At 42.3% G+C, this 22,828-nt stretch overlaps 2 protein-coding genes and 1 long non-coding RNA gene across 9 annotated transcripts in view; 2 read left to right on the forward strand and 1 right to left on the reverse strand.

Moving 5' to 3' along the window:
* LOC113427193 (major histocompatibility complex class I-related protein 1-like) overlaps positions 1-16,933 on the forward strand; it is a 44,969-nt gene extending 28,036 nt beyond the window's left edge. Inside the window, exons 3-9 of the mRNA XM_026689656.2 lie at positions 6,126-6,308; positions 8,086-8,373; positions 10,374-10,643; positions 13,802-13,921; positions 14,719-14,751; positions 15,977-16,098; positions 16,230-16,933. Coding sequence (XP_026545441.1) covers positions 6,126-6,308; positions 8,086-8,373; positions 10,374-10,643; positions 13,802-13,921; positions 14,719-14,751; positions 15,977-16,098; positions 16,230-16,280 — 1,067 coding nt within the window. The 3' untranslated portion in view covers positions 16,281-16,933. The remainder of the gene's footprint in view (positions 1-6,125; positions 6,309-8,085; positions 8,374-10,373; positions 10,644-13,801; positions 13,922-14,718; positions 14,752-15,976; positions 16,099-16,229) is intronic.
* Positions 1-17,920, forward strand: part of LOC148131951 (uncharacterized) — a 61,617-nt gene extending 43,697 nt beyond the window's left edge. Inside the window, exon 2 of the long non-coding RNA XR_015747232.1 lies at positions 17,271-17,920. This is a non-coding gene — a long non-coding RNA (uncharacterized LOC148131951). The remainder of the gene's footprint in view (positions 1-17,270) is intronic.
* LOC113428608 (major histocompatibility complex class I-related protein 1-like) overlaps positions 1-22,828 on the reverse strand; it is a 684,789-nt gene that overhangs the window by 79,248 nt on the left and 582,713 nt on the right. The window lies entirely within an intron of this gene.

The following is a 22,828-nucleotide window of genomic DNA, read 5'->3' on the forward strand; positions in this document are numbered from 1 at the left end:
GATCAACGAGAAGGTGAAAGTATCGGGGATTTCGTAGCAGCACTAAGGGACATTGGAGGAGCATGGGGGTTTTGTCAACATGGACGAAGCCATGAGAGACCGCGTGGTTCTCGGATTGAGAGACACTACCCTCCAGAGCAAACTACTAAATCGACCCAACATCACCGTAAATGAAGTCATCGCTGAGGCAACCGCAGCTGAGGCAGCGAAAAAATCTGCAGCAAAAATGAAGCAAATGAATACGGCCAACAGCCCAAGCCAGAGCAGAGAAAAGAAAGCGGAAGGTACCCAGAAACACACTACCGCAACCACCCACCATGAAGACATCGAGTCATCAACGAAGACAAAGAGGTACATAGGCTCCAGTCAGAACGGAACCGGCGAGAGAAAAGAGGAAGGAAACCTGATTTTCTGTGTGCTGGATGTGGAGGAAATCACCCGCGTTCTGAGTGCCGTTTTTTGGACGCTATCTGCAGACACTGCGAAAAACGGGGGCACATTGCAAGGGTCTGCCGAAACAAAAAGAGCTATAGTCCAAAAAGATGAGGCAGCACCCCCCCAGAACTAAGGAGAAGCAAACCAAAAGTCATTTGAGCCGGGAAAATAGAAGTCGGCAACTCAACGAGAAGGAAGAAACACACCAGACAATTATCATTGGGAATGCCAGAGCAACTGATGCTAAGAAGGTTCGAATAAACGTCAAAATAGAGGGAGAGCCATGTGAAATGGAAGTGGACTCCGGCTCATATCTGTCAATGGTATCATGGAACACAATAAAAAGCTTGATACCAGACATACGATGAAAAGAACTCAAAGAGCAAAGCCTGACATTAAAAGACTACCAAGGAAACAAGATTCAGCTAGTTGGACTGGGACATTTCAAGGTAAAATTCAGGAAACACACTGAAATTTTTCCATTGACCATCATTGACTGAGACCGCCCCAGCCTGCTTGGTTTAGAATGGTTCGTGCCTTTGGGGATCGAAGTGACAGGAATCAACAGTGTCACCGAGACAGACTGGGAAGAAAGCCTGATGGAGGAGTTCCAGGACGTATTCGACGGGACGCTAGGCAAGTACCGTGGGACCCCTATCTCATTTAGCCTAAACCCGAACATAGCCCCCATCCGGCTAAAGGCCAGGTGCGTCCCCTTTGCATTAAAGCCAAAAATCGATGAGCAGCTGAACAAACTCATCGCACAAGGGGTGCTAGAGCCAATCGACCATGCAAGATGGGAAACCCCGATTGTAACTCCCGTGAAACCAGATGGGTCCGTGCGCATCTGTGGTGACTATAAGGCCACCCTGAACCACGCATTACAGCAGAGCGCATACCCCGTTCCAGTAGTTGAGCACCTTTTCCACTCTTTGGGGGGAGGAAAATTTTTTGCAAAGCTCGATCTCGCGCAGGCATATCAACAATTGCCGGTTAATTCCGAGACGGGAGAGGCACAAACTATTGTAACACACAGGGGGGCTGTCAGTGTGTGCTCCCTTCAAGATCCAAGAAAGAAATACTCAGACTCCATGGGTTAGAGCAAAGTTATCCTTTTACTGGAAATCAAAGTGGAAGCTACAGATTTAATTCCAAATCTGAGGAATTGGCGCGCAGATCACATATACAAAGGAATGGAATTGTTCCCACCCCCCAAGGTCCAAATGACTCTTCCAATTAAAAGTTCTGAATATGATCATGTGGCCATTTTCAGGTGGTGGTGAGGCCTCTGTCCGTTGACCTTGACATATTTTGATAAAACTTCGCAGCTGCGCAAAAGGGATAGAAGCTAGCCAAGAAATGGAAAGTTAAAGACAAGAATTCATACACCCCCTCCCCTTGCTACCCACAGCAAAGGAATGCAAAACACCTCCATCTCTCTTCCCCCCCAAGTTCCCCCTCCCCCCATTGCTAATGACAGCCGAAAGAAATAGTATAGCATAGCAGCAGAGAAGATGCAATAGATAGGATGCAGAAGATATAAGATGTGGAAGATATATTGAGGCTGACAGGGGCATTTAAATGCAACAGATTGCAATTTGGTGTCAACGTGGCCCCCGGCGTTTTCCAAAGCCTGATGGAACGCCTCCTCCAAGGACTAAAAGGGGTGGTTCCCTATTTTGATGATGTATTGATATCCGCTGGAAATAAAAAACAACTAAAGGACCGGCTAAGGGCAGTCTTGCAAAGGTTTAGAGAAGCAGGACTCAAGGTCAAAAAAGAAAAATGATGATGTATTGATATCCACTGGAAATAAAAAAAGAACTAAAGGACTGGCTAAGGGCAGTCTTGCAAAGGTTTAGAGAAGCAGGACTCAAGGTCAAAAAAGAAAAATGCCAACTTGCCACAAATCAGGTCGAGTTCCTAGAATATCTTATTGATGAAGCAGGAATCCACCCCACCGAAAAAAAAATACGAGCAATAAAAGAAGCACCCAGACCCAAAACCAAAACAGACTTGCAGGCATTCTTGGGACTCATTAATTTTTATAATGTCTTTTTGCCGCAGAAAGCAACAATAGTGGAACCACTGCATAGACTACTCGATAAAAAAGCCATCTGGAAATGGGGCCGACATGAAGAAACAGCATTCAAAAGGATTAAGGACTTAATAACATCCAAATCTGTATTAATCCAATACAGCAACATGCTACCACTGACTGTCACCTGCGACACTTCACCATTCGGCGTAGGCGCAATACTTAGCCACACACTACCTGATGGCAGAGAGGCACCGATTGCCTTTTATTCCAAAACGCTGTCGAAAGCCGAAAGAAAGTACAGCCAACTGGACAGAGAAGCCTTGGCCGCTATCTCGGGGGTAAAAAGCTTTCATGAATACCTTTATGGTAGGACATTTTCCTTAATTACCGACCACAAGCCACTGTTAGGAATCCTGGCAGGAGACAGAGCCACCCCCAACATCCTGTCTCCAAGGATGACAAGATGGTCGGAATTTCTTGCAGCCTACAATTACAAGCTCGTCTATCGACCAGGAAAAGCCATACTCCACGCCGACGCACTGAGCCGCTCACCCCTACCAGACCACGACAACAACCCAGCTCCCACCACACGCACTCTGCAAATTGAAACAATATCGAACCTGCCCATCACCGCATCGGACATTGCAAGGGAAACCGCAAAAGACACACTAATGGCCTGACTCCTGAACGGTGGGGAGGGGCTGGGCGGAAAATGACAAAAATGAGACTTTTAAACTGTTCAGAACCCGGCAAACTGAGCTGTCAATTGAAAAAGGATGTATATTATGGGGGGATAGGGTTGTTGTTCCAAGAAAATTACAAGAAGACGTGCTGAACATGTTACATGAGGTACACCCGGGCATGGTAAAAATGAAGTCCCTGGCCAGAAGCTACATCTGGTGGCCAGGAATAGACAAGGACATTGAAACCTGGGTAAAAACATGTAATAAATGCCAGTCATCCAGACCTATCCCCCCTTTAGCACCGGTGCTTGACACCCAGAGGCCCCTGGTCAAGGATCCACATAGACTTCGCCGGACCCACAAAGGGATATACATTTTTAATCATCGTCGATGCCTACTCGAACTGGTTGGAGGTCAGCATCATGAGTTCAACAACGACTGAAGCCATCACTAAACAACTAAAGAAACTCTTCGCCACTCACGGATTACCAGACGTGTTAGTCTTGGACAATGGCCCACAGTTCACAGCTTTAGCTTTTGAACAATTCCTCGCAGAACAAGGCATACGACATGCCCTGACAGCGCCAGCTCATCCGGTGGCAAACGGACGGGCGGAACGCATGGTTCAATACACGAAAGAAGCATTAGAAAAAATTGAAGGGGGCAACATGCAAGACAAAATAAATACAATGCTCACAATTCAACATATAATGCCGTGCACATCAACAAACAAGAGTCTGGCTGAACTGTTAATGGGCAGAAAACTGTGAACATATTTGGACAGACTACACCCCACCTACAACCCCGAGAAGCCACCAGACTCCTCCAGTAAGTACTGCACGTTTATACCAGGCGACCTGGTATATGCGAAAAATCTTACTGGAGACCCATTGTGGTTACCGGCCACGATAACACAAATAACTGGGCCCCGGTTGTACCGATTGGAAACGATGGACGGCAGAACCTGGAAAAGGCACATAGACCAACTACGATCTCGATACCTCGAACACAACACCGACACACCCTGAAACATAGAGCAAACTCATACAAAACAACCAATAAATAATAATAAAACCAGAGGGGGGGGGAACCCTTAAATAATAAAGAAAAGGAAGACCCTCCTTTAACACAATTAAAAACAGGCCACCAACCAGCAACAGAAAGCCAAAGAACAAATAAAAACTACTTACCGACAGGCGAATTCAAAAGAGGGGAACTGGAGGAGAACCAGGGAAGAAGCAGCCGAGCCGACTCTACCTGCCCGAGTATGCCAGAAGGGAGCGGCAGGACCCGTTCAACCAACCTAACAAAGCACGGTGGGAGCGGCATGGCTGACGCACCCTTCCAGGAGGTTCCTGAGAGAAGGACAGGAGAGGCATCGATCCTGTCCGAACCATTTGAAGACAACACAGAGACTGAGCTGCGCAGGTCAAGTAGGACCCACAAAAGCCCCGCCTATTTGCGTGACTACGTCGCATAAAGTTGGACCGTACCAAGAGGGGAGGGGTGTTGTATATAGACATTTGCATACTCGTAATACTACATTCCGATTGGACAATCACTACCGCCTAACGATTGGTGGTTAACAACAGTTTATAATTGGCCGCCCAAACGGCGGGAGGTTTAAAATAATGCCATTGGTTGCAAGCCGCGAGCAGCCTCTATAAAAGAGGCTGCCACGGCTCGAGTTTTAATTGAAGTAACTGACAGTTAAATAAAGAGCTGAACTCAACTCCAGTCTCGAGTCTACTTTGTTCTGGCGATAGAAAAATGACCATTGTAGCATTTTTAGTTCGTTTTTGGCCCTTTTTGACCAGCAGAGGGCTGCAGGAGGCCATGGAGGGCGAAAACGAGGTGAACCTCCCGTGCCTCGTTTTGGCCAGTAAAGTGCTGCAGGAGGCCATTCAGGCCAAAAACAGGGCAGAGGAAACCGTGTGCGACTTCCGCAGGTCCCTTTTGGCCAGCAGGGTGCTGCAGGAGGCATCTGTCCCATTTCCCCCCCACGCTCACCACCGCCTCACCACCAGCTCGCAAAGGAGAACTACAGAGGAGAACTGCTGATCCAGCCCTCAAAGAAATCCAGTTTAACTCCCCCGAACTAGACCAACAATCAAGTAAATTCTCCGATCAAGGAATTATCAACATAGACAAAGAAACTAACAGTAATCTTGAAACCATCAAGAACGTTCCCACTAACACTGACAGGGCAAGCCACTTGTACATAAAAATAAGAAACTCTATTCCCTTCTAGCATTGATGATGTTACCTAGTTTGGTGAAGAAATGTCTGCAAGAAAACCACCAAGTTCAGAGCTCAAAGGACCTCTCATTTTTTACCTTTCCAAACATAGAGGTAGTCCTTGATTTATGACCACAATTGACCCCAACATTTCTGTTGCTAAGCGAGACAGTTGTTAAATGAATCTTGTCCCATTTTACGACCTTTCATGCCACAGTTGTTAAGTGGATCACTGCAGTTGTTTAGTAACATGATTGTTAAGTAAATGTGGCTTTCCAATTGATTTTGTTTGTCAGGTTACAAAAGGTGATCACAAGGACACTGCACCCATCATAAATATGAGTCAGTTGACAAGCATCTGAATTTTGATCGTGTGATGATGGGGATGCTGCAAGGGTCATAAGTGTGAAAAACAGTCAAAAGTCACTTTTTTCAGTACCATTGTAATTTCGAAGGATCACTAAATGAACTGTTGGTAAGTGGAGGTCTACCTGTATTTTTCAGGTTTCCAATTCCTTACATAACAGATTCCTTCACTAGCCTGTATAATGTAAAATCTAGGAAATTGATGTTTTCTACAAGCTAGACAGGTTTCGATATGCCACTTTTGCTAGCATAAATATGACCTTCCACATGTAAAGGAGGTAATATTCTAGTCCCACTATTAGAAGAAAAAATGCTGTTTCTTTTGTTTCTGCTTCAATCTTTTATAAATGTCTATTTCTCAGATCATACCTTGCAGTGCATCCAGGGCTGTAAACTCACAGCTGATGGAAATGAAATATCTATTCATCAGGATGCTTTTGATGGAAAACGCATGAAAAAGACATTTCACCGAGAAAGATTTTACTTGAACGGAAATTGCATTCAGTGGCTGAAGAGGTACCTTGGCTTGAAGCCACAAAAGAAAGGTAGGCTTGGCAGAAAGTAGAGAGCAATCCTTCCATATTCTTCCTGTTTTTAATCTTATAGTTAAACTCTCAATGATATGCTTTGGAGTCAAACAAGACATTATGATGGTTGTAAACAGCTTAGATTTTTTTTTTTAAAAAATGTCCCTTCTGTTTTTATTCCATGTAGTTAGGAAAGCAAAACACCTTTGGATCTAAAAACTATTTTCCACTGGAAAACATTTTAATTGCAGAAATAATTTCTTATAGATTAAGGATATTTTTAATCCCAATCTGGTATAAAATGGTACCCTTCCCTCTGGCATCTCTCCACTACAGCATGCCATTTGCAGAAATATCCACAAAGCAATCAACGTTGTCACAGGCTAAATTTTCACTGGGCTGAATTTTCCTGAATAAAGACAAGCATATTTATTTATTAAATTTATTTGCTGCCCATCTCCCTGTCCAGTGATTTTGGGTGGCTTACAACATCTTAAAAAGCACAACATCAATCAATTAAAGCATAAATGTTGGTCTGAGGGTATTAAGTAAACAGAGGAACTGGGTTTGATCCTGGTCATGTCTGAAAAAAAAGAAAAGGAGGAAAAGCTGAGAAACAAATAATTGTTTCCACACGTGAAATGCTGCTTGCTCTCTTTGCTGGGATTTGGCTTCAAATTAATAGTGTAGTTGCATGGGGGAAGGGGATTGGAGTGTTCCTTGTGCCAAACTTACACCTGAATTGTGCAGCATTCACAATCGTTCTATCCCAAATGATGGGTACTTGCAAGGAGGCAGTTACATAGAGTGGTATGAACTGTAGAATACAGAATAACAGAGTTGGAAGAGACATTGGAGATCTTCTAGTCCAAGAGTCCCCAATTCCCAGTCCATGGACTGGCACTGGTCTGTAGCATGCCAGAAACCAGGCCATATAAACAAGCGAAGCCCCATCCGTGTATGTGAAACCAGGCCCCCTCCGCTTCATGGAAAAACATCTCTGCATGGAATTGGTCCTTGTGCCCAAAAGGTTGGGGTTTGCTGCTCAAGCGGCAGATTCTATATCATTTTAGACCAGTGGCCCCCAACCTTTTTTGTACCACGGCCCGGTACAAAATGTACAAAATGATCCACGGACCGGTACCGGCATCGGCACACACGACCAAGGCAAGGTGAGCTGAGCGACCGGCCAGCCAGCCAGCCGTCCCCCGCTTCTCCCTGCCACCTTCAACTCCTCCTTTGTACCTTCTCGCGGTCGATGGGCTTTTCGGGCTCTTTCTTAATCTCCTCCTGAGTAACGCGAGACTCCACTGCCATCAGGACGGCTCTTCGTTCGAAGCCGCCCCCTCCTTCGACAAAACTAAGGCACGAGGATTCCTTCAGCACCCAAACGCCGCTTTCCAACCGACAACCGACAAGCTCACCCGGAAGCACTTTCTCAAGCGCCGTCAAAACAAGATGGCGGTGCCCAAGCAAAATAGGCAGCCCGGTACAAAATGATCCAGGACCGGTACCGGTCCGGGGCCCGGTGGTTGGGGACCACTGTTTGAGACCAATGGCTGTCCAGTCTTAAAAATCTCCAGTGTAGATGATCCCCTGGGACAGGAGTCGTCAACCTTGGCAGCCTTAAGACTTGTGGACTTCAAGCCCTAGAATTCTGTCCACAAGTCTTTAAACTTGTCAAGGTCAGAGACCCCTGCTCTCTGGGAAACTTTCCACCATTTGTGTTTAGGATTCGTGTATCAGTCAGAGGAGGGCTGCGCTTTCACCACAGACCATCATTGTTACTTTGCAGAGCTTCCAATGGTGAAAGTGACTCATCAGGAGGTCATCATCGACAACCTTCAAGCCCTCACCTGCCAGGCCTATGGCTTCTATCCCAAGGAGATCAGTGCCAGTTGGAGGAAGGATGGGGAAATCTTCAACCAAACCAACAGTTCTGTGCTCATTGTCCCAAACTCAGATGGGACTTTTAATGCCAGGCTGAGTATTCAGATCAATCCCAAGGAGAGGAACCTCTACAGATGCCATGTGGAACACGTCAGCTCCAGCGAGCCCTTGGATTTTGTCTTGCAGATAACAGGTGAGAAATCAAAATAGAGAAAAGGTCTGGGTTCCAGCTGGAAAGGTACAGTACAGCTACAGGATATACAGGTAGTCCTCAACTTACATCAGTTCATTCAGTGACTGTTCAGAGTTACAACGGCAGTGAAAAATGTGATTTACGATCGTTTTTCACACTTACTACCATTGCATCCCCATGGTTACGTGATCAAAATGCAGACCCTTGACAACTGGTTCATATTTATGACGGTTGCAGTGTTTTGGGGTCATGTGACTCCCTTTTGTGACCTGATGAGCAAAGTCAATAGGGAAGCCAGATTCACTTAACTGGGTTACTCACTTATCAACTGTAGTGATTTACTTTAACAACTGTTGCAAGAAAGGTTATAAAATGGGGAAAAACTAACTTAAAAAATGTCTCGCATAACAACAGAAATTTTAGAATAGAATAAAATTCTTTATTGGCCAAGTGTGATTGGGCACACAAGGAATTTGTCTTGGTGCAAATGCTCTCATTGTATATAAAAGAAAAGGTGCATTCATCAAGAGTCAAGAAGGTACAACACTTAATAGTCAAAGGGTACAATAAGCAATCAAATCATACTAGGAAACAGTCCATATAAATCTTAAGGACAGAAGTGACAAAGTTACAGTCATACAGTCACAAGTGGGAGGGGATGGGTGGTAAGGAGTGATGAGAAGATTAATAGTAATAGTAATGCAGACTTAGTAAATGGTTTGACAGTGTTGAGGGAATTATTTGTTTAGCAGAGTGATGGCGTTCAGGAAAAAACTGTCCTCGTGTCTAGTTGTTCTGGTGTGCAGTGCTCTGTAACGTCATTTTGAGGGTAGGAGTTGAAACAGTTTATGTCCAGTATGTGAGGGGCCTGTAAATATTTTCACAGCCCTCTTTTTGACTCATGCAGTATACAGGTCCTCCATTGAAGGCAGGTTGGTAGTAATTGTTTTTTCTGCAGTCCTAATTATTCTCTGAAGTCTGTGTCTGTTTTGTTGAGTTGTAGAACCAAACCAGACAGTTATAGAGGTGCAGATGACAGACTCAATAATTCCTCTGAAGAAGGAATTTTGGGTTCATTTATGATACTGAGGACTACTGTTAGGAATATAAGTCACCTAACAGGTATTTGGGTTGGACAATATATAAACCAGGATAAACATTTTAAAACTTTTATCTTTAAGAAAATGCAAAACTGTAATTAGGTGTGGTTTCTCAAACGGCCATAAGATGGAGCCAGAAACCTGGTTTGTCTCTGTCTTAGTCTCAGAAGAGAGTGTCTCTGTTTCCTTGTTGGAAAGTATTGCTGTTCCTCCATTTTTCCTAATTGACTGATATTCATGGATTTGATGTAAGTCTGATACTGAACTCTTTTTGACACTTGATTTTTTTATTGGATTATCCCTGGATTGAAAAACTGACTGATTTACCTATGAATGACTTTGGACTGTGTTTGGACTTTGCTTAAACCTTTCTGGAAGTAAAAAGCTACATTTACTGTATAGTGTATCTGTGTTCTGTGTGTGTATTATTCAAACGCTTCTCTCAAATACGTCTCCCTGTATGCGCTCATTCACCTAATGGGGAATTACCTCAACAACTACCTATACTACCTCACCCTCTGCTCCGTGCAAGTGGGGATCTGCTTGTCCAATCTTTTCTTTTATGTATACTGAGAGTATTTACACCAAGACAAATTCCTTGCTCATGGCCCAGTAGTGGCTGCGGCCTGGGGGTTGGAGATCCTTAACCTAGGGCCCTAGCCTATCCAAGAGATCACTAACTCTGGACATTGGATACCCACTGAATATTGCCACTCAATTTATTTGCCAGTAGTCTACGTAAAATCATATTTCTCTAAAGGACATCTCTTTGGAATTTCTTACATCTCAAGTATTTAGTCAATGATGGATATAGAATATCCAGTATAGGAGCAAATATATATTTTTTCCTGCGTTGCCAACTGTAGGAATGACTGTCTTCTGATGCTTCCGTTTCTGCAGGCCCCTCAGCCAAAGTAACTACTCACGTGCTGAATGTCAATGAGACTCTCTTGAACTGCTCTATCTGCAACTTTTATCCTGAAGACATAGATACCAGCTGGATGAAGGATGGAGAGAACTGGGATCAAGAGACTTTTCGTGGGGATATCATCCGTAATTGGGACGGGACCTACTGCACCTGGATCAGCATTGACATTAACCCCATGGAGGAATACCGCTACCGTTGCTATGTTGAACATGAAGGCTTGCAGGAAGCACTCAGTGTAAAAGGTGACAAATTGCAGTGAGGGGGAGAATTGTGGGTGATGAATTTCGGACTGGCAGTTCCCTGCATTGGTTTTATTCTATTGAAAGACTCCCATTTTTTTAGTTTGTGGACTTGCAGTGAAGAGTCTGCACACCAATCTTATTTCATTCTTCAACCCAATGACTAAATTAGTAGACCAGCAAAATACTGTGGACATAATATATTTAGATTTCAGCAAGGCATTTGACAAAGTAGACCACAACCTACTTCTTAGTAAGCTAGAAAAAAGTGGAATAGATAGCAACACCACTAGATAAACTCGCAACTGGCTGATAAACCATACTCAACGAATAGTCCTTAATGGGTCTAAGTCTACATGGAGGGAAGTAAGCAGTGGGGTGCCACAAGGTTCCGTCTTAAGCCCAGTACTCTTCAATATCTTCATTAATGACTTAGATGAGGGAATAGAAGGGGAACTTACCAAATTTGCAGATGATACTAAGCTGGCAGGAATAGCTAACACCCAAGAAGATAGGTTCAAGATCCGGATGGATCTTGACAGTCTAGAACACTGGGCTGTATCTAACAAAATGAAATTCAATGTAGAGAAAAGTAACATCCTACACTTAGGCAAGAAAAACCAAAAGTATACATACAGACTGGGAGAAACCAGGCTCAACAGCAGTAACGGGTAGGTTGGACTAGATGACCTATTACAACTCTGATTATCTATTAGATGAACTGTGAGAGGGATCTTGGAGTCCCAGCTAGATATGAGCCAGCAGTGTGCAGCAGCAGCCAAAAAAGCTAATGCAATCCTAAATTGTATTAACAGAAGGATACAATCAAGATCAAGGGAGGTACTAATATCTATAAAGCCTTAGTAAGACCACACCTAGAGTACTGCATCCAGTTTTGGTCACCACCTTATAAAAAGATGTTGAGACTCTAGAAAAAGTACAGAGAAGAGCAACCAGGATGATTAGGAGACTAGAAACTAAAACATACGAAGAATGATTACAGGAACTGGGCTTGGCTAGTCTAGTAAAGAGAAGGACCAGGGGAGACATGCTAGCAGTGTTCCAATATTTGAGGGGCTGCCACAGGGAGGAAGGGGTCAATCTATTTTCTAAAGTGCCTGTAGGCCAGACAATGAATAATGGATGGAAGCTGAACAAGGAGAGATTCAACCTGGAAATAAGGAGAAACTTTCCGACAGTGAGAACCATCAACCCATGGAACAGAAGTTGCCCTCGGAAGTTGTGGGAGCGCCATCAGTTGAGACTTTCAAGAAGAGATTGGACTGCCATTTGTCAGAAATGGTGTAGGGTCTCCCGCTTGGGCGGGGGGGTGGACTAGATGACCTACAAGGTCCCTTCCAACTCGGATTATCTGTTATCTGTTAATTTGCCTGTATTTAAAGATGGCTGAAAAATTCCATCACACTAATGTAGGCTAATTGTGCTGAGATATACTTGATCTCTAATGTTCTCTTCCCAATTTACTTCCACTGATGTGGTATTCGATATGGTTTTACTGCCTTCTATGCATCTTTTTCCAAGCATTCACATTATAGGTAGTCATTGACTTAGTATTACAATTGATCATGGAGACTTAGTTATAAGATGGGGTAATCATTAGAAAAGTTCCCACATGACCTGACTTGGTTTTATGACCATCTTTATGTCAAGTGAACCACATGGTTGTTAAGTGAATATGTGGTTGTTATGTGAATTCAGTATATCCAAAAGGTGGTTCTTTACCACTTTCGTGCCATAAGTACATTATTTCATTTTTTTAATTAATAGAAAAAAAATAGTCTATTCCAATTGGAGAAATTGCATGTTTCTTCAATTCAGTTTTCAATATCCAAGGTACTTTTCCAGTATACCAATAGTGGGAAGAATAACCAATATTCCTGCAAAAGAATAAGGTTCCACAATTTTGGAATATAATTCAAAATAACATTGACATTTTAAAGACTGACATTTTAATGTATTCTTCTAGCAAGAATTAAAATATGAACAAGAAAAGTCTAATGTATCTTCAAATTTCTTACAACTCCAACAGCAAGAATCTACAGTCCATCCTTTCTGATTCATTCTTTGACCACGCCAATAAAATCTTTGGATAGATAATTTCAATTTTAAGCCTAAGGAAACATTTAAATGTTAAAAATAACCTTAAAAAAATATTGATCCCCCGTCATCTCATGTTCCAACTCATTATTCCATAAGTCATAAGCATTTCAACTTTATAGTTGAATTCAACTATTCAAATTTAATAATTTCAATTTTATAGTTATTTTTCCATTTCTGACATAACCTCAAAGTCAGTTTGATTTCAGAAACAACCTCGATTAACAATGATAACTTCTTTGAGGAAACTAAGGTTTCTAGTCCATGTCGAAAAATCAAAACATACTTGAGTTGATTATTTTGCCATTTGTGCTTATACCGCAAAGAGAAATTTATCTCTAATTGTTGAAAATCATTAATATAAATTGTAAATATCACAACTCAACTATTGTAAAGTGCTCTGCACAGGGCTGTTCTTGAAGATCACACAGAAGCTTCTGCTGGTCTAGAATCCAATCAGAATAGAGCTGGAAGGGACCTTGGAGGTCTTCTAGTCCAGCCTCCTGCTCAAGCAGAAGATCCTATACCATTTCAGCCAAGTAACTGCCCAGTGTCTTGTTAAAGACTTCCAGTGATGAAGCAACCACAACTTCTGAAGTCAAATGGTTCCACTGGTTAATTGTCCTCACTGTCAGGAAGTTTCTCCTTAATTCCAGGTTGCTTCTCTCCTTGATTAGTTTCCATCTATTATTTCTTGTCCTGCCCTCTGGTGCTTTGGAAAATAAATTGACCCCCTCCTCTTTGGAGCAGCCTCTCAAATACTGGAAGACTGCTATCATGTCCAGCATGATATCCAACAGCACAGCAAGACCCCTGATCTGTGATCTACACTGGTGACCAGTTTGCTTGCAGTGGCGGGATGAGGGGATGATTCATGATGCTGGTTATGACCTATAAAGTCATAACATGGTATAGGGCCCTTGAGTATCTCCCACACTGTCTGTCCAACTTATTCAAGCTGAGAGGCCTGCTTTAATCCTCTCCACAAACATTAATACTATTTTGGTTTCCTTTAAATTACTTTGCTTTTTTTCCCAATTAAGCTCCAATAGCCATAATCTCAACTGAGGAAAATTTCCAGCCATTACTCATCATTTGCTGTGTTGTGTCAGTCCTTGGCATCCTTATCTTATTGTCTATAATCCTTGGAATCCGGTGGTGCAGTAAGTATCCTGTAAAATATCTTTGTTGTTGTGGGTAGTAAGATGTGAACACTATATTCCTTCCAAGTTTCCTTTGGGGCATTTCTGTGCATATTTCTTACACATTTCCTTAGCTCTCCTCAGGGGCTTCTGAACCCTTAGCTTCTTGCTAGGACCCCAACTAAGGACTTAACTTAATCAAAGGTTAGGACAGCTCCAAGTTCTCTTCTGTAACTGGAAAGAGGCATTGCAATTCTACTCTTCAATAGTTTTGGGTCAAAAAGCAGCAGAAAAATATTTCAACAAAATATATCTTTTTAGCCAGCTGTTTCTAACAATTGTACTCAATCCTTTCTAAAGGTTTTCCATGGAGCAAAGGAGGTAACATTTGTATTTTGAAGAGCTTCCTATTTCTGCTTAATAGCAATAGTAATAGCACTTAGACTTATATACCACTTCACAGTGCTTTACAGTGCTCTTTAAGCGGTTTACAAAGTCAGCCTATTGCCCCCAACAATCTGGGTCCTCATTTTACCGACCTCGGAAGGATGGAAGGCTGAGTCAACCTTGAGCTGGTCAGGATCGAACTGCTGGAGTGAGCAGTGAGTTAGCATGCAGTACTGCATTCTAACCACTGAGCCACCACAGCTCTTATAGTTTATAAGATAGTTTAACGATCTTAAGATCGTTTCTCAGGTAAGTTGTGACACAGCAACTATGGCAAGGTCTCCTGGGGCTTTTTCTGGCATAAAGGAAGAGATTGAACAGTCTCTGGTGGATTCTTTTAAATTTTAATTCTCTGATATTTGTTCTTGCAGAAAAGCGTCGACGTGATTGCAGATCAGCAGCAAGTGAGTGATCTCTTTGCCAGTTTGTATGATAGTCAGAAGCAAAAAAAAAGGGACAGAAAGGCTCATACCATCAATATTTCAACAAGAACATGCCATATATATGTTTCTATGTCATTGTTAGAAGCCTGGGAGAAATTACAGTCCTTGGTCCAGATGAAAAATGGGGGCCAAGGAGGCTCTTTCTGTGCAAAGGGAGGCAGAGGAGGGAGAGAATCGTGGCCAGTCTTCCTCTGGTTTTAGTCCCAGATCCCATGCAACTGCCTTTTCCATGCAGGCAGGAAATGGAGCTCCAAAGTAGTGGGCAGAATTGGGTAAGAACTGGGCAGAAGATGCTGGAGGGGGAAACCATCATCCCTTCAGAAGTTTGGTCCTGCAACTTCAGGAGCATCCAATACCAGGAGGCTGAAAGTCCCCGACTAGATGACTAGAGGACCTACAAGATCCCTTCCAACTTCAATAATTTTGTTCTGTTAAATGTGAACCAAACCTAGGGATGTTCTGTGATTTAAATGCTGAGGATGGTCTTGAAGAATCTTTTCAGTAAAGGGGCTTCAAATACCCTCCCGTAAGCAGGGGTGGTATCCTACTGGTATAACAACCGGTTCGGTGAGCATGTGCAGTACTTGCAAAACAACTTCTCCTGCAAGCAATCCCCATCTCCTGCTGACCTGGTCATTTAATTCCTTGCATTATGACTGCAAGGACTTACGATAATAATTCCAGGCTCAATTATGATTGTCAGTTGGGAACTACCTAAACATTGTGATGCCATGATCTTTCCCCCCTCCAGAAAAGGAAAAAAGTATGGGGTCGGCACAGAGTGCCCTGAATCCCAGGAAAGAGGATCCAAGAGGTGATGGACCCATTTTTCCTCCATGCGTCACCTAAAGTTTGAGAACCTCTTTGAATTTTCAATATTTCCGCATAAACATGACCACAAATGTAATCGATTTTCTACACAAGTCCTAAAGTTAGATAAAGAGTGTCCAATTTAACTCATGAATCCAAAACTTTATGCTTGTTCATTGGTTTATTGAGAACCACAGAAATGAATGCCATTGCAGGTCAGCTTTGAAGGGATTACGGGAGGTGCAGAAGGGACCCTGGGGGTGAACTTCTGGGACCAACACAATGAGGGTCTACGGATCAATAAGTGTGAGAATAGGTGAATGTGAAGCCTCTCTCTTATCTCAACACGGACTCCGTGTCCTTTTTTTTCCTTCAGAGAGTGACCCCAATTCCAGCTTGGATAATGCTGAAAAATACCCACTGAAAGAGAGAGAAGGAGTCCCGCCCCTCAACAACATTGCTGGTGAAGAAAGCAGAGGAGACAGCCCAACTTCTCAGGTTAGTTATACCTCCAAACACCTTTGCCTCTTTTCATTCACCCTCTCCCTATGCTGGTTCAAATGAAATGGGGATCAGATAGCTTATTGAGGTCCCTCCCAGCTCTGATTTTTCTCATCTTGTTGTTCTAGGACACCGAAGAGAAAAAACAGCCTTCAGAGAACCATCAAATAAGCATCTAACTCTCGGAATGGACCCAGATCAAATTTGATGTGGTTCGAGAAACACTCAAAAGGAAGATTGAGTGCTAAAATGGACCCAAACAGCCACAAAGTGGCAGGGGAAAAAAGCATGTCAGAAGAAATTGCCCTAAGGGACAAACCTTTCGTTTCAGGATCTATTAGGCTGGCTTTCCTACTGTGTAAGGCAGATTCCTAAAGTATCATGCATTTATTTTCCGGTGGAGCTTCAAGGACTAGATGAAAGCTACTTATGGTAACTTTAAATCTTCTAACTGAAGATAGGATGGTGAAATTTGATTTGGTAATTGATACTGATGAACTACAAAGTCTAAGACAGAATTGTGGCTATTTCTCTCTGAAGGCATTCAGCTTGTAGAATGTAGAAAACATATTGCCCATTGGTGACAGAATTAAGAAAAACAAACGACACAGTGGACACAGTGCAAGGAAATGCACAGAATAATCAGGTAGAAAGGCATTGCAACCAAGCTGCTATTATATCACATCTAAAAAAGAGCCTCCCTGGATACTTGCTCGATGCAGAGCATTCTGGGATGTTTGGATCAAAACGTACCAAAGCTTCACAAATTGCCAAAACATTTAGTATCTTACATGGCTGTGAAAGGGATTAAACACATTTTTACTATACAATGGATGATCTGTAGGATATATTCTTTACCGAGAATGCTCGCTTTCTTAGAATTCTCCAGTATAATTTCCCTGAGCAAGGCTCTTTGGCTGGAATCCAGCGGTACCCACTCTTCCTCCATGAAATACAGAGCCACCAACTCGAGGACAGATACAGAAATACAGAGCCACCAACAGAGGACACCGAGTCCCGAAAGATGAACAAAATATTCCTTAAGCAGAGAATCCCTGAAAGGAATAGAAAACTCTTTTAATTCACCAAACTAAAAAGGGAACTTTGCATCAGGATGAATGGATTTTTTACATCAGGATATATTGGTGGTTATGTCTCCATGTGCAGAGTTTCGTGATGGCTGGAGAATAATGCTGCATAATGCTGGAGAAGTCGAAGTGCACTAAACATGGCTCTTGCATCTAGGTTAGGGAATTCTCCCTTTGGAGAGTCTCACACTGTTTCAGAATGACTAAGCAGGTATTTCACCTGCCTGGATGAGCATATTCCATGGAACTTCAACAACACGACCTGTTGTAGGAAATGACTATGGAAGTCCTAAGCCAGGGGAGTCAAACTTGATTACATTGAGGGCCGCATCAGGGTTGTGTTTGACCTTGGGGAGGGGGGGCATGGCCAGCTCAATTTTATTGATGTCCGGGGGTGCCTGTGGTGACTCAGGCATTGTGCCAGCAAAATCCAAATTCCATTTTCACTTGCCAGCAAAAATGGAGCTTGGGAGGGCCGCTCTGTTTTTGCTGGCAGAGGCACCTTGGATGCAGTACTCTAGGTGTGATCTTACTAAGGCTTTATAGAATGGTATTAATAGTTTACTTAATCTCGATTGTATCCCTCTGTTAATGCAATTTAGGATTGCATTAGCTTTTTAGGGTGCTGCTGCAACTTGAGGACTACCTGTAAATCTGCTTTAAACTACTTTTTACCTATTTGATATGTACAATAGGTGATGTATAGAAAACTTTAGATTTTAATTTAAAAAGACCCTTAGAAACCCAGATTAGGCTTAAAAATCCAGCACTGGGAGCCCTGCTTGCAAGAGAAGTCTTGCGGCTGCTGCAAAGACACTCCCAGGACAATGAAGGGACCATGTGGAAAATGGAGAACCCAGATTTGTGCAGATTTGGGGGGGTGAGGCTACCAGCTGGGGCTCTCCTCCCAGGAAGCAGGCGGCAAAGCACTTCCCAATTTTCCCAGATTGCCGTAGGCGCTCATAGGAAATCGGGACGCAGATAAGGCAGTCAGTCGGCGCCTCCAACTGCTCCCCAGGCTTCCCCTCCCTTCTATATTCCCGCTGGGGGCAAGAAGGTCTCCCCTCCCTCCCATCACCCGCCCCTTCCCCAAATTCCTCAGAAAGCCTTTCAAGAGGATAGGCATTCATTTCCCCACGTTTGCTTACAAGAAGAGCAGTATCTCACCTCCCTCTGGACATGATTTCATGCACTTTCTCAGCTTCCAGGAAGGTCGAGAGATCGGAATGAGAGAATGCTGCTTCATACAGAGACCACCACCACCTCTTTTCCTTCCTCCTCTTCAAAAAAAAAAAAAAAAAAAATCTCAGGCATATGTTCTGTATTGACTCTTTTCCTTGTGTCCCGGAACGGTTGAAGTTTGGCAGAAATGTACTCTCGAATCTTTACTCGTTTCAGATGGAGGATGAAACTAAACGGTACAGTCACAGGGAACAACTGCCATTTTTCTTTGAGGGCAGAGAGCAACAGACTAGGATTAAATAAAAGCTTCATTTTGAAAAGTTATATTACACTAAAGTCAATGTGTTTCCTCTAATAGACAGTGGTCTATTTATTATATTAGATATTTATGACATCTACAGAAGTCATGTAATCACTGATATACAATTCTAATAAAGCATACATACAGACACAAATATAAGTGTGTATGTAACAGAATAAGAGTGTTGGATAGGCCTTTAGAGGTCATCTAGTCCAACCCCCCACTGAGGCAGGAAACCCTATACAGTAGGAGTAGTACCATTTCAGACAAATGGTTGTCCAATCTGCTCTTTAAAAACTTCCAGCGTTGGAGCATTCACAACTTCTGGAGGCAAGTTGTTCCACTGATTAATTGTTCTGTCAGGAAATTTCTCCTCAGTTCTGTTAGAAATAAGAAAATTCAAAAATAAAATGTAGGTGAAGAGAATAATATACAGTATTATAGCATTAAGAAGACAGTTGCTCTATAGCAGTGGTTCCCAACCTTTTTTTTCGCTCCGCACCCCTAAAGAAATTTCACTCGAACCTCGCACCCCCTGAAATAAATAATAAATAAAAATGCCAACATATAGCCAATATCCTATTATTTACCTGGACTTTTCTCGCACCCCCTGGAATATCGTCTTGCACCCCCGTGCAAGCACCCCAGGTTGGGAACCCCTGCTTTATAGACATTTGCTATCTTGATGTAATCCTACTGTAAATATATTTTCTAATGCATTTACTCATTGTTAAACATGTACCTGCAATCAATTACATCCTTCTGTATCAAGTAATGCCACCCCTATCTCCTCCAGGAATTGGTTACCTATCTCAAACTGTCAAGGCAATTCACATACACATTTGACATAACAAAAGACTGAAGTGATCAATTAGGAGGACAATAGGAGAAGAGATAATAAAAGATAACCATTGCCCTAACTTTCTTTAATCAATTGAAGTTAGATTTTGTTTCTCAAAGCATCTGCTTAAATTTACCAGACTTTTACTTTGCATAGATGAATATGTTAGAGATGCATATAATCATTATGTTGTTCTAAGATGGCTAGAGAGAAGATGTGCTGAATGTATGTAACAGTGTGGTGTTAGGAAATAGATATTTCTTTGTTCTGGGACTGTTAGAAAGAGGCCCTGCTGAAGGGACATTCCTTAATGCCAAGTAAGATAAGATTTTAGCAAAATGTGTGATGGGTGGTTGTTGGGAGGTGTTGGAGGAGATGATGTGGTCTCCATAAGGCGTTTCGGATTAGCTGTGCTCGGTCATTGGACCCTATGTAGGAGGGGCATGGGGGGCATCAGGATAGAAAAACTATAAAATGTAATGTTTTGAAATCTTGAGCTGTGGGTCTTGGCTAAAACTTCATGTTGATTACGCTAAGATCTAACCGCTCTTTGCAAACAGCTTTTGATTTAAAAAAAAAAATCTCTGTGTTTTCACTGATCCAAGTTTTTGTTATTTGGAGTCATTTCCAACAGTTCTAGGTTGATCCTCTCCTCGATTAGTTTCCATCCATTTCATCTTGTCCTGCCTCCAGGTGCTTTGGAAAATAGCTTGACTCCCAGTTCGCCAAAGCACCCGAAGACAGGACAAGAAGCAATGGATGGAAATTAATGTTAAGGTGACCAACCGTCCTCCTTTAGGGAGGACAGTCCTCCTTTGTAAAGTTCTGTCATCGATCAAATACAGAGATTAATGGATTAGTCTTCAAATATCAAAAAGGAAGACATTAGGACACTTTTCGAGAGAAGACAGAACTTACAAAAGGAGGGCTGTCCTCCCTAAAGGAGGACGGATGGTCACCTTACTAATGTAAAAGTGGACAATACACTATATTCAATTGAGGTAGAACCATAATAAAACATGTAGTCCTCAATTTACAACAGTTCACTTAGTGACCATTCAAAGTCTTAAAGTGGGGCAAAACTTGTTTAATGAATATCTCACTTAAGAGCACAAATTTTGTGGTGGTAAGCTGAGGACTACCTGTATAATAAGGCAACACAGAGTTGCAACAGGATAGATGTTATAACTGAATACAAGGATAACTCAAAAGGAATGGGAGGTGATGATGTCACCGCCCCTGCTGGAATGAGACAGAGGGGAGGAAACCCCGCAGGGAATCTTGGCGGGAGAGCCATTAAACTCTCAGGGAAAGAGAGTGTCTGTCAGGAGAGACAAGAGCCTGTCAGAGGGAGGTAGTGACCACAATATGATTGACTTTTGTCTCAACATACGTCCACACAAAAATCACCACAATGATGTAATCCCCAATTGTAACTTCAAAAAAGGCAACTATGATCTTATAGACAACGATCTCTCATCCCTTGATTGGCAATCTCTATTCACTGGATGCAATACCGTTGAAGACCATTACAACATATTTTTACTTGAAGTCAAAAGAGTCATCAAACTATATGTTCCAACAACAACTCCCAAAACAAAACAAAAAAGCAGATTACCCATATCAATAAGGAAACTTCAATCCAAAAAGAGATCACTCTGGCGGAAAAACAAAACTGGTCACGTTGCCAATTTCAAAAACCGATACAAAAATTTATGCCACCAGATAAAGACCGAATGCACCAATTATCACATTAAACAAGAGGAAAACCTTCTAAGCACCAATTCCACCCGTGCTTTTTACAATTTTGTAAACAACAAACTAAAAGACTCAAGGTCCATCCCTCTTTTGATAGGACCTGATGGTAAAGACTGCAACGACGACACCATTAAAGCCAACATCTTTAACACATTCTTTGGCTCAGTATTTGTAAACAGCAATGGATCATGCCCAGTATTTCCTAGCCGTACCACAGATAACAACAATGATCTAATACATATCGATTTCACAGAAGACAATGTTGAAAAATCACTACGCAATCTAAAACCATCTCTATCTATTGGACCGGATGGAATATGTGCCTACTTCTTAAGAAAGCTATCCACTGCCATAGCCAAACCTCTAAGCATAATATTTGAAAAATCTTTCAGGACCAGCTCCTTGCCTAACCTATGGTCACAAGCCACAGTCATCCCCATCTTCAAAAAGGGAGACCCAAGCCTAGTTGAAAATTACAGGCCAATCTCCTTATGCTGCGTCACCTGTAAAGTCATGGAATCAATTATTAACCAATCCATCATCCTCCACTTAGAGACAAACAACCTACTCTCCAATAAACAATTTGGTTTCAGAAAAAAACTATCCTGTAATCTGCAACTCTTACACTGCAAAAACATATGGACGACACAACTCGACCAGGGCAAAGCAATAGACGCAATCTACATAGACTTCTGTAAAGCCTTTGATTCAGTGGTACACGACAAACTACCCCTAAAAATAAAATCCTATGGTATCTCTGGACAACTGAATAACTGGATAGAAGCATTCCTGTCAAACAGACAACAAATGGTCAAAATCGGGAGCGTCCTATCAAATCCAGTACCTGTCAATAGTGGTGTCCCCAGGGCAGTGTTCTAGGACCAACTCTCTTCATACTCTACATAAACGACCTCTGTGATCATATTAAGAGCAATTGCGTTCTCTTCGCTGATGATGTAAAGCTGTTCAATACCACAGACAATACTGCTACCCTACAAAAAGATCTTGACTATGTATCAGAATGGTCAAACAAATGGCAACTTCAAATCTCAACAAATAAATGCTCTGTCTTACATATTGGCAAAAAAAATCAGAAAATAAAATACAAGCTGAATAGTCAAGATCTTGTTGATGACCCAAGCTCTGTAAAGGACCTTGGAATACTCACCTCTAATGATCTAAGTGCTAGAGCCCACTGCAACTACATAGCCAAAAAGACATTAAGAGTTGTTAACCTAATCCTACGTAGCTTTTTCTCTGGTAATATCACACTACTAACCAGAGCATACAAAACATTTGCTAGACCAATACTGAATATAGTTCATCAGTCTGGAACCCACATTACGTATCTGATATTAGCACAATTGAGAAAGTCCAGAAATATTTCACAAGAAGAGTTCTCCACTCCTCTACTCGTTGTAGAATACCTTATGCCACCAGACTTGAAATTCTAGAACTAGAAAACCTTGAATTACGACGTCTTCGGTCTGATTTAAGCATGGTATATAAAATCATACATTGCAATGTCCTACCTGTCAATGAATACTTCAGCTTCAA

This window comes from Notechis scutatus, chromosome 2, assembly GCF_049901735.1.
Source record: "Notechis scutatus isolate UNSWTSFEM ecotype Mainland chromosome 2, rNotScu1.2, whole genome shotgun sequence".
Classification (NCBI taxonomy): domain Eukaryota; kingdom Metazoa; phylum Chordata; class Lepidosauria; order Squamata; family Elapidae; genus Notechis; species Notechis scutatus.